A 16113-nucleotide genomic window follows, 5' to 3' on the forward strand; every position below is an offset into this window, starting at 1 on the left:
GATAAAGGTTTCAGAATCATGTAAGATTTTCTAGATAAAACCATTATACAGAATCTTATGTAAAAACGTCCAAAAATACAGAAAAAATGTGGTCTTTTAATCTTTAATACTCCTTTGCCATCCAAACAACTGATCAGATGCTTATAATGATTTGATGGTTGCATTCGCTGATATTAACTTTTTCTACTCAGTTATTTCTTATAACTAACGTAATTACTCTGTTTAGAAATCGAGATTAGTAATGATAATCTCAGTAAAAGCCTGTTTATATTGTTTGAATAAAAAACATGTATCATACGTATTAAACATGTAAATGAATGTTCCAGTAGAATGCTAAAGATAATTTGTAGTAAAACTTCCAAGAGAAAAAATGCAAGAGTAGTGACGTGACTATGTCATGTTTAATCGACGCTGCCAAGCAAATGTTTAATGAAAATGATATTAGAAGAAAATGACAAGTAAATGGCATATCGTTAAAATTTGAAATGAAGTTTTATTAACATTAAAATGTGAAAAATGTACTTTTGACTCGGCACCTTGCATGTATTGATGTCGCAGGCCTGATCACTGTTATCGTCTTTAAAAGGGAAGAGTTCCAAATGATAGCTATTTAAATGAAATCAATGGTAAATTAACTCGATAATGGACTAAAAAATTCACATGCACCAGATACTGACAAAAGGGGTGATAAGAGGAAATTTCATTATAAGTTTTGCCATTTTTCGTGATGAGGTTTCTTTTGGTAGTTGACAAATATTAGAATATTTTTTTCAAAATATGCAAATTTTTTACTATGCTGAGTCCCAAGAAATTACTTAGAAGGCACACAAAAATTTCTTTTGCACCAGAAGTACAAATTTCAGAATTATAAATAGCGGAAGTTAATCACTTGGTGATAAAAAATCTTTGGAAAGAAAATCAATTTTTAACGAGAAACAAGTCAAAGCAACTGGGTTTGAGAGGTTCTTTATTGGTATAAAAATCAGTAACAGCGTGATTAAAAATTGCTGAAAATTAAGTGATACTTGTGATTAAGGAAAAAATGAGAAGAAAGCTCGTGAATAAATTTAGATAATATTAACTTAAATATCTAAAAAATATTTCCAGCAGATTCATTCCATTCACAGGTTAAATTCCATTAATTGTTGAGAATTGAAAGCTCTCAAACACAGCAGAAAAGGAGAAGTCTGTGAATGGGTTGAAAAGTGAACGAACCGGTTATTCTTAGAATTATTGTATCATTGAATTGCATATCACTGAAATTTGTCGGAGCGGTGACTTCACTGGAAAGTGTGAAGTCGCCATTCCACTTCGTGAGAGTGACCTTGACTTTCCGATATTCGCGTTTGATGATGCACTATACCATACAAATCATTTTTAATTGCTTGTGACATGGCATTGCATATAGTCTGTTTACTACTGGCGCCATCTATCGGTAAAATATAGAAACAAAGTAAACATTTTAAAGAAATTACATATATATTTAATTCAAATTTTTCAGAAAATGGTTTACTCCGATAAAGAAATTAAATAGTTTTGAAAAAAAATCAAATTTAAGAAGTTAGATAAAACAAATAAATTAATTCAATCACACGTTACTTGGTAGAACGTTGGATTCGCGTCCCTTAGATTGCGAGTTCGAACCCCGCCGGCCGAAGATTCCCCGCGTATTTGGTGGCTGACGCACGTATAAATCTGTCGTGGTCACAAAGTCCTCCATGTCGAGAGTAATACCACTGGGGGTACTGGATCAGGGGTGATCGTTTTCTGATTCAGGTCTAAATTACGATCTGTGGATGAGTGAATGAAATGCGTGAATGAAGTCCACCCCGTAAAAACAGGTTGTGACGTGTGTGTAGCTAAAGTTCTCTTGGCCCTAGATGGCGCTACCATAGAAAGAAGAGGCGCTCCCCCTCAGGCTTAAACAGGCTGTCTTCGAACAGCGGGCTTGTCCATGGCAAGTGCCATAAGAAACAACAACAACAAATTAGTAAATTAAGTATTAATTACAATGAATACATTTTATTTTTAATACTAAGTAATAATTTTTAATTAATATTATTATTGAAATAACAGATATTTGGAACAAATATTTAAAAATAACAATAGCAAAATTATTTGTTATTCAAGAAAGTGTGGATTATGCATCTCTACATTTTTTCTATTAAAATCACGAACCTATGAACGAACGACATTTTCAGAAAATAGCGGCCTCATTCAGTTCGGTCACTTCGATGATTCGTTCTTTTCGACCCGTACCAGCTACTGGTGTTCACTCCGGTTAACGAGTCTCGTACTTGTAATTAAAAGGCCCCTGTGAGACAAATTTTAAATGATTTGTTTCAAAAAAATTTTCTGTCATTTAATTGTAAAATAGCCGTGCTGTTTATAAATTCCTCTTGGCATAATGCTTGAAAGCATGGATACTTCAAATACCAAAGACGAATCATCTTGTAAAGTAAATATCTCTTTCCTACTTGCTAATGGAGTAGAATAGTAATATATTTATCGGACCATGATGCGCAATTTAATGCTTATTTAATTTTTGCTTTCTCGTATACATAGTATAGAGAGCCTCCCTACATAATACGGACGTTTTAGACTTCCCTGAATTCAATAAACACATTTGTGAAAATGTTTATCTCTGATAAAGATAATTTAAAAATGGTTTGAGCTAGACGGTTGACATTTGGTGTACGGTCTTTACACTTAATTTGATGATTTTTATCAAATTCTGAGTAAAGTCCCTATGTCCTGCTGTTTGAATATAAGTTAACACGGTAACTACAAAATTATAAATAAGATCCGGTAAACAGATGTAACATCTATAGTATAAATACATGTCAAATTTTGAGCCAGATCCTCCTACGAGTTGACAGTCTAATGGTCTGAACGGAACATTCTCAGAAACAAGTAAATGCGATAATTTAAAAATATATCAAATTTGGTATGAGACTATGCGACTACAAGTGCAGTTTTGCGTCAAATTTTTATTTCCAAAAAACATGTCTAAAACGCCAATTTGATTGTTGGACATTATTAATGTATGCCAAGGATTAATCATTAAACAGCTTGCTAAGGATAGCACGATAGTTTCGGTAGAAATGATATATTCATGCCAAAAGTTAATATTTCATAACTATTGTACGCCAGTTCCATGTAAGGTATTCTTTGGCATAACAAATTTATTAGAGAGATGTAAGAAAGTTTTGGGGAGACCACTGCCATTGGTTTATTGATGTTCCTGTTTAATTTTACCAAGTTTTTTGTAATTAAAAGTCTGTTACTTTGTGAAGTGATAAATTATTTCAAACTTAATTTTTTTTTTTTTTTTGTCACCTGGATTTCTATAACATTGTTATCTCTAGAGAATACTAAAACCAGAAAATTATTTTTGCACTGAAATGAGAAAATATCAAAAAAGTTTAATAAAATGTAAATTAAAAAGTATTTTTTTTAGTTTGAAGTTATTTGAAAAACTTAATAATGATTTTTTTAATTCAAGTTGAAAATCTACAGAAATTACAAAACCTATTATTTTTACATTTCTAAGAATATTAAAATATTCTATATTTTAAAATTATGAATTTTTTTTTCAAGGCTGTCTCACTATTTGTTCTTTTTAAAACATTTCATCTTTTTGCAACTATAGATACTTCACAATTACTGTTGGGATATTCTATAGTCAGTGCTAATCTTTGATTTAATAATACAAGAGGGTTTTATGATAATACATTTACAAAGAGTTCATTGTCTTTCTAATACAAGACAGTTGCAAAGCTTGAGTTGTAAAGTATAAATGTAGGTTATATATCAGTCCTAGTCTTGATAAATACTTTTGATAATTTTCTATTAGTTCAATACTATTCAATAGTTCAATTCTATTAGTTCAATTTTCAATTAGTTCCTACCATATATTAAGTACACATTAATAGCATCATAAAATGTATAATTTCTCATCAATTTCTTGGTCTAATGATGCAGTTGAGCATGTTGATCAACTTAGTTAACAGAAAATATTCTTTGCCGAAATTATGCTTGGTGTTAACTTCTAATTAACTTATGTGAAAGTCTTTTTTTTGCAGGTAATGTCTTGAATTTTTATTTAACAAAAGAAAAAATCTTATTAATCTTTGTAGAACCTAGAGTAAAATTATACTTTCCTATTTTTTTTTTCTGCATTTTCTTGACTGTCATACCTTGAAATCAAGATCTAGGACTATATGGGATTTTGTCCATTGTTTTTACTTGAAAAAGCTTTAACTTCCTGTTTGCAAATTTAATTGCTATAATATGTCTATTTTCAAAACATTGTAATGTTCTACATTTCTTAGAAAACCATTATAAAATTTTTAAGACTTTTTAATTTAAATTATTACATTCAGAAATATTACAGAAAATTTTATGTTCTTTGAATTTATTAAGTTTCATTCAAAAAATAAAAATACAGGTATTTAAAGAAAAGGATACTTATTATCATTTTCAAGTTGTATAATAGTTTGCTAAAGAAAAAGAAAAAAAAATGAAATACTGCTAATTTGGAGATTGGCAATCAAAGGCTGGTGATCTTTCCATAATTTGGCTGCATCCTATGTAAACTGCAGTTTGGATTTTTTTGCATAATCTAGAAATTGCCAAATAAACCTGGGACAGTTTAAATAAACAAATTGAAGAAAATATTTGAAAACTTTATCCTTTTATTTCTGAAATTTGAGTTCTTATTATTTCATACTAGAATTAATTTGATTTTTGGTTTTAAAGATTAGAAAATGTGGTACAATTCAGTTTTAATGGTGACTAAAAAACTCCAAGAAAATTTTTTGCCGAATTATAAAAATATACTTAGGTGCATAAATATTTATCAAGTGCATAAATCGTGTGCTATATGGTTTGATGATTGAAATCACCAGATTGTCAAAAAATTTTCTTGGCTTTTTTTGGTCGCTGTTACAACCATCAAGTACTGAAAATGTTAATTTATGATCTAGTTATTTTTATTTACATATATATTTTTTATACTCAAGCCTCATTGGGATATCCCATTATATATGAAAGAACAACCTTAAAATTTTATAATTGATCGTTATATTCTTAATGGCCGAAATAATGCATGAGGATATACTGAAACGAAAACATTTTATATTAATATTAACATTACTAATGTATTTTCATTTCATTATAATAGTTATTTTTTAAACTTTTTGAATGTTTAAAAATATTTTTGTTATTTTTGAATATTTAAATGTTTTTTTTTAAATCTCATTTGTGCTAAATATATGAAAAGTAATTTATTTGTAAGCAAAGCATAACTTGACTGTGCATAGACATTTTTTTATATTTGTTTTAAGTTTGTTAAGGTGGCATTTTTCTGATATTTCTCTTCCTTCTTTATTTTCTAGAACTTTAATACTTTGTATAATTGTATGTTCTCAATGACAACAAAATATTTTCAAAATTTAAATATGTTGATCAATCAATTATAATTCTATATAGGAAACCACCCTTGGAAGTGAATTTGAGAAATAATTGATTGTAAGATTCTTAATAGTTAAAGTAAAAATTATAAAATTTATCTAAGTTTAGAATGTCAAAAATGTCTATTTATTTTTACAGCCCTTAGGTTTACTTCACAGTTTTCAGATTACATTTCCAAGGTTTTATAGGTTACATAGGTTACTTTGGCAATTTTCAGATGAAATCAAAATTGCTGGATCCATTATATGTTTATAGGCTATCGAAATGTTGGAATTTTCCAGGTTTACATGGCAATTTTCAGAATGTGATATCAAGATAATGGTTTTACTAAAGAATTTTCATATTGCACTTAAATGTCAATTCCATGTTGGTGCCAGTTTACATTTTATCTGAATATTTACCTAGGGTTGTAAAAATAAAAAAAAAGTGCAGAAAATAATGAAAACAAGAGTTTTAAAAATACACTACTGTTTACTGTACAGAAATAAAAATGTAGGTATTTAAAAATAAAAAATTTAGACTTTAAAACAAAATTATAATAATCATAAAGTCATGAAGGCATTAAATAAATTAATCTACACTGTTTATAACACACACACACACACAAATCCAATATTGTTTAAAATTAATATAACATGACTGTGATGAAAATTCAAAATTTGCTTGGCTCCCTTATAATTTTGTGATTTTTATTTTAATATATATGTTAATAAACAAAAATATTTAATTCTTTTAGATTAGTCAAAGCATTTTTTAATTTTTTTTAAATTTAAAAGTAAATATTTAGATTGAGAATTAAAGAGTTGGATATTTGGTGTATTGGTTCCAAGATTAAAAAATGAATTTGTTCAACTTTTAAAATAATTGTATATATATATATTCTTTTTTTTTAACAAATATATACTTTTCAGGTTACAGATATTTCTATAGAAGAATTTTGGAGAACTGAGATTCTAGGCTCTAATAAATCGGTGAATGATGCAGACTTAATTGCAAATTCAAATCAAAATCTTTGTTACTTAACAGTTCATAGAGAATTCACGAGGTATGTTTTTATTATCCCCTTTTATATTTTAACATAAATTTTATTGTAAATAGTAGCTTTGTTTTTTATTATTATTATTCTGTTTGATTTTAATTTTTAAAAAAAATTTGATTATCCAGTTCTGTTAGTCTTGTATTGATATTGATTTTTTTTTCTTCTTTTTTTTGTATAATATAAATATAAATTAAGTTAGCCTATTCAGAGTATTCTATGTATGGAACTAATAGCATGACATCAAAATTAGTGCATTTATTCAAATTATACGTTAAAGGATTTCTCATTCAAGAAGATTTTCTAAAATCATACAACAGCAAGTCTTTTTTGCTTGGAAGATTAAATTAATTTCGTAAAAATAACTCAAAATGATAAATTTTCTATATTTTTTTTAATTTTAAGGTGACCTATTACTATCTAAATAATTTTTTAAAAATTTAATGTTTGGAATTATATGTCTACAATTTTTTCCCCTGGTAGCTATTAATATATTACATAGAGTAAGTAATATATTAATAGGTTGACTAGTATATATTAATAGGTTAATAAATATGGGTTTTCTCCTGCTGATAATATTTATAATTTTTACTTTTTTTTTATTGTGAAAACATAAGAAAATTTTGGAAAATTATTAATTTTGACTTTGAACCCTTGAAAAAATATTACTGCTGATCTGAGAGCTAATTGCATAGCAAGTTCCATAAAGCATATATTTTAGGACATTGCAAAAAATTTCGCACCTCTCCCTCATTAAATTTTTTTTTTTTTTAAAACCCTTCAGTTTTGTTTTTTTTAAATTTTATATAACAAAAAATACAAAGAGAAAAATGAATTAAAAGTTTTTGTTCATCAATACCATAATATAAAATCCATCCAATTTACCTGTAACTTTTATAAATGTTGATTAACCAACTCTAAATTATTTAAAATAAAAAAAATTGCTAAAATTTATTGGAATAAAACATTATGCTTATATAATAAATAATATATAATATTAAAAACTAATGTACATGGTACGGAAATCAGTATTATTGCATATTGTTGAATGGCAACAGATAAGTGTAAACAAATTACCATATAAAAATTTCAGATTGCTTCATTGTACATTTTTACAGTTGCATTTAATTCAATGTGTCACTAAATAATGAAACTGTGAAATAAGGTAAAACCCTATAGTCTGTGTAATTTCTGTAGGCATTTCAAGGATACTCGTTTTCCCTACTCTTCACTCTTTCCCCTCCGTTACTATGGCTTCAACAAAGCTTTTTTTTTTTTTTTTTTTTTTCTCCACGCCAGTATGTTTTGGGAATACCTTAACAGCTCTGTAAAAAAAAAAAAAAAAAAAAGACACTGTTATCTGTCTCAGCGTTGCGAGGCAGATAACCAGTAACAAGGTAAAAAATATGACCTTGAACTGCCTACGGAAAATGCACAGACTATAATATAAAGAAAACCTATGAATGATCAGTATTTCACAAATCGAATTATAGCAGCTTAATACATATCTTAGAGTCAATTAAATACATATTTTTGCTACAAATATAGATTAACATATATAAAACAAGAAACATATTTATTTTAATTATATTAAAAGCTTTAGTGTGCCAAAAATTGTAATTGAATAAAAAAAAAAATTTAAAAATTAACTGTCATTTTTATAAAAAAAATCACTTGTAAACATAACTGACTTATTTCATTTCAATTTAGCTATGTATTTGGGAGAGGTGAAAAAAAAAATCATAATTCATTTTTTATCAGCTCTGTTCTGGCAGACTATCTGAAAACTGAGCATGATAACATTGCTTACTTGCCTGTCATGCCTCAAAATTTTTTCAGTCACTTAATCAGTACAGATACCGTACAAATTAATACAAATTTTATATGCGCAGTTAGATAGAATGGTAACATTGTTTGTCATAACATTTGTCTACCTAAAAAATATATGTATACATTATAGCACAGATTGATGCTGCCACAGGCTATGAGAAAACAGTGAAAAAATTGAATCTTTAAGTGTTCAGTGTGACAAATGTGAAAAATGTATTAATAATCACATTGTCTCTAGAATCATTTTCAAGTTTTAAAAATGTTTAATTTATATCATTATAACTTGATTTATTCTTCAGCAGAAATGGAAAATTTTTGAAAAAATAATTGATTTCTCTCCTTGTCAGCTCATTTGCAGGAATGCTAAATATTAATCTAAATGCAACATTTTTTATTGATATAAAAATAATTAATTATATTTTATGGATGTATTCTGTATGTCGAATGCTATGGATATCAAATGCTGAATGCTAGAAACAATTTTTGTTTTAAAATTATTTTAATTTTAACAATCTTTGAAACTGGCATACAATATCTTATATGAAAAAAAAAGTATAATTATTCTGTGTTACAAGGATATATTTTATAGATTTTCAGATTATATTAATCGACCATTATATAGCCTTGATTTTGGAGATCTTTTAACACCAACGTTTCGGACCTTATACTTGCTCTTGCTAAGTAATAAGGGAAAGTCGGAAGGTAAGGTTTTTGTGATAAATCTTAACATGTATATACAGAATGTTCCATGTTTTATTTTAAATAATTACTTTCTTAAGTTTTAAAAAGAAAATTTTCATAATGGCATGATTTTAATTAAGGAGATACTTGTTAAATTAATGGGTAATTTTTTTCATTAATTATGCTAAACATTTTAATATACAGAATTCCCATTGTGTTTGTGAACCAGTAACTAATTTCTAAAATAGATTCATACTTCCTGTCAGAAAAAGGCTCTAAATCATCTAAAGAATTATATTTTATCTTTTTGAGTCAATAAATGTACTTCTGCAAAAACTGTTAAATTTGACTTTTTAAACTATCCTCTGGTCCTATTAGCTGTAATTAGTAAAATATTTTTTTGCATACTGAAATTTTAAAAAAAAGAGAGAGAGAAAGAAATTTTCTTGACAAGCGTGAAGGCATAGGTAGATTTCTTATCATCCAAGTTAATATTTTCAAATTCCTTCTAGTTGTAGGCAAAAACGGTGAAATATTGTATATTGAAGCAATTGCAGATAATGATTTTATTGATATAGCATAATATTTTTATTGCAAAATATATTATGAAAATATGCTTTGTCTCATTTAAATGAATAATTGTGCTCAAAATATCCAAAAAGCACATGGAGGTTCTAAAATTTTCTAAAGCTGACCATTTTTACATAATGTTGCCAATAAATATTTTTTTTATTTAGTTTTCTTCAAACTATTAAATTATAGTCCACATGCATTTAAACAATTGCAAATTAAAGGAAGGAAAGTAAGCATTTTTTAAAAATTTAAATGTGGCAATACAGGTTATGTTAAAAATAGTTACAGAATGAAAGGCATTTTCAACTCTAACTTGTAAGCAATTACAGCCACTGGAAAAACTTTTGTACTAAAAGTTGCTCATCTTAATGAGAATTAATGTGCCTAATTTGATTTATTTTTATATCTTCAGTTGTAAAAAATTGTGGAAAAATGTAAATCTCCGCCCTTTTCTTTGAGCTAAATGTTCCATTTACAAATTTATCCAAGATTTTTAGTTTCTTTAAAACATATCCTAGGAAGTTTAAAATCTAATCAAAATTATTGTAGTTATCATGTTTACCAGAGAACATGAGTTAAATGTTTATATATATATATATACACTGTCTTCCTATATATTATATGTGGCATAATTTTGATAGATTCGGACCAAAGGGAAACATTTTTTTTTTTTTTTTAATTTCATTTTATGTTACTATAAGAGGTATAATTTTTACACAAAGACTTAGATGGGATGTATATATTTGCACCAAAAGACAAGAGTGAAAGTGTTGGAATTTTTCTCTTTAGTTCTTTTACTATGAGATTCCAATATGTTTTTGTTTTTTTACACATGTTGACTTAGGAAAGGGAATCTTGGGTATCTTTTAAACAGTTGTGTAGGCACCAGGGATTTTTACCTCTTCACTTATGCCATAGGAAACAAAGAGTGTGTGTTGGCAATAATTAAATTAAAATGTGGGATTTCAATCAGGAAATAAGGGAATTTTAGAATAAAGTTACTTGGACTAATTTAAGATTAAAAAGAAAATTATTTAGGATTTAAATAAAGCGATATCATTTCATATATATATAATAAACTTTTGAAAAGAGGGTGGTTTTGGGTTCCTGGGGCCATTATTGGTAAAGATCTGCTGGAATTTTCCTTAAATCATGTCATTCTAAATACCGCTACAACTGAAACTGATTAAAAAACAAAACTTGAATATTACTGTTAAGTGAATGCCTGAAGGAAGATCTACTAATCAATATGTGGCATTAATCTATGTTTAAATGTGAGTATTTTCAAAATTCTCTTTAAACTTGGCTAATTGAATTGGAGGATTGCTTAAAAATTTAAACTTAACTCTTAATTTAATTTAAAATTAATTTAAACTTAAAAAATTAAAAAAATTAAATTGGTAGTATTTTTTATTGACTAATAACAAATAAATGATTCTTTATATCATTCAGAAGATTGTATCTTTTTCTACCTGTAATTATCTCTAAGTGCTTATAAATTAAATATTTGGACATAATCTAAGAGCAGTTAACTTGAGACTATGTTAAAAGTTACAAAGTAAATCAATCCATCCTGTAAAATAATCTTTAAAAAATGATCCTATCATATTTTGAAAATAAGTGATGTATTTAAACTAGATTTAAAATGTATTTAAAATTAGATTAAAATACTGATACTCAATTTTCTCTGTAATAATTTTTTAAAAAAATTATTTCAAAGTGAAAATATTTTAATTTTATAAAGATCTTCCTTCCCCTTATGCCATTCAGTGTTTGGAAATGATTCATTACTTTGAAACATAAGATTTGGATGATTCATCTCACACTGCTAATGTTTACAGTTTATTTCAAACATGTAGTCTTGACTTCTCATTTTAATTTTTCTTTATTATTTTTTTTACTAACTGCCTGAATATCACTACTTTTGAAATTATTTATTGATCTGTTTTTTTCTTTTCCTGTTTTGGTATGGACTGCACAGCAAAGTAAAGCTAAAGTAAATGATATGAAAAGTGTTGTATGAAATGTTTGCAAGAATGTGAAAGTAATCAAATCAAAATAGTGTGAAATAAATAAAATTCCAGTAGTTGCATTACTAGCATTTCACCAATTTTAGATAAATTTTTTAAACTAAAAAAAATGCCAAAATCGTGTTAATGCATTAAATTTGAGACATAGGATTTATTTTGCTTAAGATTTGGTTGCTTTTAAATGCATGATTTTTTTTAACTCTTCAAAACAAAACAAAAAAATTTACTCATTTGCAAAATTTAAAATGATATTTTAATTTCCTCAATTTAATAATCCTGAAAATTTTTGTTATATTTTGACAAGTTTAAAAAAAACTTTTTTGCATGATTTTCTACAAGATATAATATTGTTGCCCTGAAGTTCAAACTGTTTTCACTGCTTTGACAACTCTCTAATCATATATTTTTCTTCTATTTTTGAAGTTAAAAAATAAAGATTTTGTTTAAGATCTGTATAGTTTATGAGATAGGTAAATAAAAGTGAATATACAATATCACAAAATTTAAAATATACATGAGCTACATTTGCATTTTTAATAGTGTCATGATGGCATGGGACAAGTCTCCATGAGAAAACTTCATGTACACAACGAGCAGAGCATATGTAAGACAAAGTAGCACATCTTAAATGTCTAGCAATTTCACAGTATCATGGGTATGAAGTTAAATTTAAATTATATGATTGAAATTAAAGATAATCCTTATCCATGACAAACCAACTAATTGCCAGAGATGACTAATTATATAATATAAATGTAAAGTATTTTATGTACGCTTGAGTTTACTTTAAAAAAAAATCCTAACTATGCTTCCAGAAATAAAATTTACTGTATGCTTAGTTTGGGTTTGTCTTGATATTTATTTTAATTAAAATATGTAATATACACAGTTTAAACTTTACAATTATTCAAAGTTATTTTAATTGAAATATTTTATCTATCTATTAACTCAGAAAAACGGTAGAAAAAAAAAAGGCTGATGAGATCAATTTACAATTGATATTGTGCAAATACAGATATATTAAAATTTAAAGAATACACACACTTTAAATGAATTTTTTTCAATAAAAATTATGCATATTATAAAGCAAAACATTCTTTACTTTGAAAATATACTGGTCTACATATGTTTGCATGTACAAAGGTAATTATTTACATTTTTGGCTAAGATTCTTAAAAGTACTGAACTTTTGCAGCAATTTCTTGCTAATGCACCCTAATGAACCTTGATTAGACCTTATAAAATCATGATGCAATTAAAAATATAAATTTGCTGTAAAATTTAAATATTTTTCAAGCTTCCATATTTTTAATTGATAGTTAAGCTAAATATGCACTTAAATGCAATGCAAGGGGGGGGAAGTAATATAGCCAGCTACTGTCCATTATGCTTTGAAAGCAGAGATCAGGTAATATAATTAGTATATTTACATTTAAAATAATAATAATAAATTTGCTGCTTATCATTGAAAAACATATAGCAGAGTAAAATTCCATCAGTCATAGAAAAATAAACTAGATTGTTCTTTGGTGAAATATTCCATTATAGCGTTTTCGATTTTATCAAATTACCTGTCTTAATTAGCCTGATTATTAAGTAGATGTCCTGTGTAATTATGTTTTAATTGCAATAATTTTGATCTTGATTTTTTAAATTTAATTTTATACATTGCTGATAATTCTAAGTAATTTTGAAGTTTTGATAACTCTTTAGTTTGAAATATTTGGAATAAAATTTTAAATACTTTTCTTGTTTGTTGGTTGCTATTGTACTCAGCACAGCTTAAGATAAAAGTATTTCCTTGATTTTTTTACTAATGGAATGCTAACTGTTTAACTGTGACAAAATTTCATTTAAGTTTTGCTTATATGTCAGCATTTGTGAATAAAATTTAAAGTACTTATAAATTAACAAATATTTATTGTAAAGTTTCAAATTCTCGCATATCAAATCGGTTGTTGAAAATTATTTGATATAAACATGGTGCACAAGAGTTAAACATACATTTAATATTAGCATTTGCTAAGATCTCGATGTATCTGTAAAAAAATATTTTTAACTATAAATAGCATATATGTATAGTATTTTTAATATAAAAAATTCTACTTACATAAAATATAATGTGCAACTTTTTTCTTAATAAAATTTTTTTTAAAAAAAAAGAGCAATCAAAGAAATTTAATAGTTTGTGATTTCTTAAATTCTCCATCTGAAATTTTTAAAAATTGCAGAAGATTTTTATGATAGGTTATTAAAAAAAAAATTTACACAAATATTCTATAATTTTTTTTAAGCTGTGTGCATCAATTTAAATATGTGTTTATAAAATTGAATACAAAGGGTATCATTTTCAACAATTAATAACTAAAACTTGATCAACAACTGAAAGCAAGTTATCAGGTTTGAATCAATTTTCTAATAACAGAAAATTTTCAAACACTTCATGTTAAAGAAATATTTTTCAATATTAGTAAGTTACAATAAATTTTATTTAAATAAATATTTCTTTCAAATGTTTTGGCTATTTAAATTCTCTTTAATAAACAGCTTTTGGTTGTTTCTGTGTTTGCTTCATGTAAGAAATCAGTTTTTAAGTAATAAATATTTAATTGCCATGTAGTCTTCACTAACATCTTTGATATACTTCATAATATTTGTTTGTGAGCAAAATTTGGGGGAAAATTCTGTAAAGGGGGGTAAATTAGTGCTTTAATTTTATTTCTGTTGATTTACTGTTTAAATGTTTAAGCATTGTAATTTTTTAAGCATTTTCCAAACATTTGGAATATATATATATATATACTTGTAAAGCACAAGTATTAACTAATTTGTTTGAAATTTAATGTTTTTAACTTTTTAAAATTTTACTTATATTGCATGGTTTATACAACTTTTCTTTCACCTGTAGCTCTGAAATTTTATGCAAGATTCTATTATCTGTTCCCTACCATCTTTGAAGATTTATTACAGTGTGAAACATGTGAAGATGCACAGAATCTTTTACAAAGGTATTTATATATATGCACATATATATGATATGAGAAAAAACAAAATCTTTATTCTACAAAAAGAAAAAAATTGGAGCAAAGCAAGCCTTAAGTTATAGGACTGGGCTTCATGTGTGGTTTTTGTTTAGGATTATTTTTGATTGAGAAAATATATATAGTCTATCAGATTCTTCTATATCAGCTAATAAAATTAAAGGGATGTTGATTCATAATATTCTATTTAAAGTTTATAATTAGAATTTTAACTAAATTATGTTTTATCTTTAATACTTTTCCTATTTTATGCACATATGTGGGAGTGTATAATATTTTCTCATCTGGAATGGAATCATGAACAGAATTTTAAGAAACTTAAATAAAGAGAATTAAGAATGAAGTATTATTCATTCAATAATTATTTATGTCATGAAGGTTTTTGTATTTGAAGTACCTATTTGCTGATTAGAATTATAATGTTGAAAGATAAATTATTTAGAATAAATTAATTGTTTGAAAGGTAACTTTGATATGATTTCGTAGATTTCAACCTATTTTTAATAATTCATATGATAAATATCAGAATGGATCTTGTTTTAAGATATAATACAGGTCAAAAAGTATCAAGTTTATGTTTTTTGAACATATTTTCTTTCAGTGTTGTTAAATTATTGTAAAACTCTCAGTAGAATTCAAGTCATGATTACACGTTTTTTGAAGTACCATAAACCTAATTAAAAATAGCCACAATAATGATTGTTTTAAAAAATGGGAAATTTTATCACATTTGGTGTGATGTCTTTTTTATTTACCAGTTTTACGACATTTCAGTATAAATGTTTGGTTAATTAAACTTTATCTGTTCTTGTTGATAATTGTTTTTTGCTATATCATCCATAATTTGATCATTCAGCAATAGGAAGACATAGTTAATGGATGTGCTGAAAATTAAACTTTTCTCAAACTTAGGAAACAATTCAATCAGTATATCAATTAGTAGGATAACAAAATTTTTGAAGAGATGTGTTGATCATGAACAATTGCTGAGCATTGTGTCTCATCTTTTTGACAAGGAACTATTGCACATCTTTCTCATGTCAATCTCCGCCTAACAGCTGTAGATATTACAAGTTGACTTTGTGGTCCCTAAAATTCAAAACCTTCTGTTTGTATTATTGGTTGTATGCTTCAAATAGCATACTGAATGAAACATACCCATCAAGAAACCAATGATCTTAACAAAAAATAGCCGGGTTCATGTGAAATGGGTGAAAGTGCACGAAGACTGGTCTAACTAGGGGAGGGCACGGGGTTGAAATCTGTGATCGGGATGAGATTTAGTATTATGATAGTATACATTTAGAATGCTCATTCATGAAAATATCAAAACGCAATGACCAGACAATTTCGAGAAAAAGGTCCTCAAACTTTTGGTAAAGCTTATATACTGATAACTTGATTCCCGTCCCGATGATTCTGATGGCATGGTTGTCTAGGTAACTGT

The 16113-nt window shown here is 26.5% G+C and overlaps 1 protein-coding gene across 2 annotated transcripts in view; it reads left to right on the forward strand.

The window, feature by feature from the left end:
* Positions 1 to 2253: 2253 nt before the first annotated feature.
* LOC129976296 (uncharacterized) overlaps positions 2254 to 16113 on the forward strand; it is a 51096-nt gene continuing 37236 nt past the window's right edge. Inside the window, exons 1-4 of one of the 2 annotated variants that reach the window (XM_056089789.1) lie at positions 2254 to 2458; positions 6387 to 6520; positions 8931 to 9043; positions 14534 to 14633. In XM_056089789.1, the coding sequence (XP_055945764.1) occupies positions 2408 to 2458; positions 6387 to 6520; positions 8931 to 9043; positions 14534 to 14633 (398 nt within the window). In that variant the 5' untranslated portion in view covers positions 2254 to 2407. The remainder of the gene's footprint in view (positions 2459 to 6386; positions 6521 to 8930; positions 9044 to 14533; positions 14634 to 16113) is intronic. The other variant, XM_056089790.1, reaches the window with a different exon arrangement.

The sequence above is a fragment of the Argiope bruennichi genome, chromosome 7 (genome assembly GCF_947563725.1).
Source record: "Argiope bruennichi chromosome 7, qqArgBrue1.1, whole genome shotgun sequence".
NCBI classification, from domain to species: Eukaryota; Metazoa; Arthropoda; class Arachnida; order Araneae; family Araneidae; genus Argiope; species Argiope bruennichi.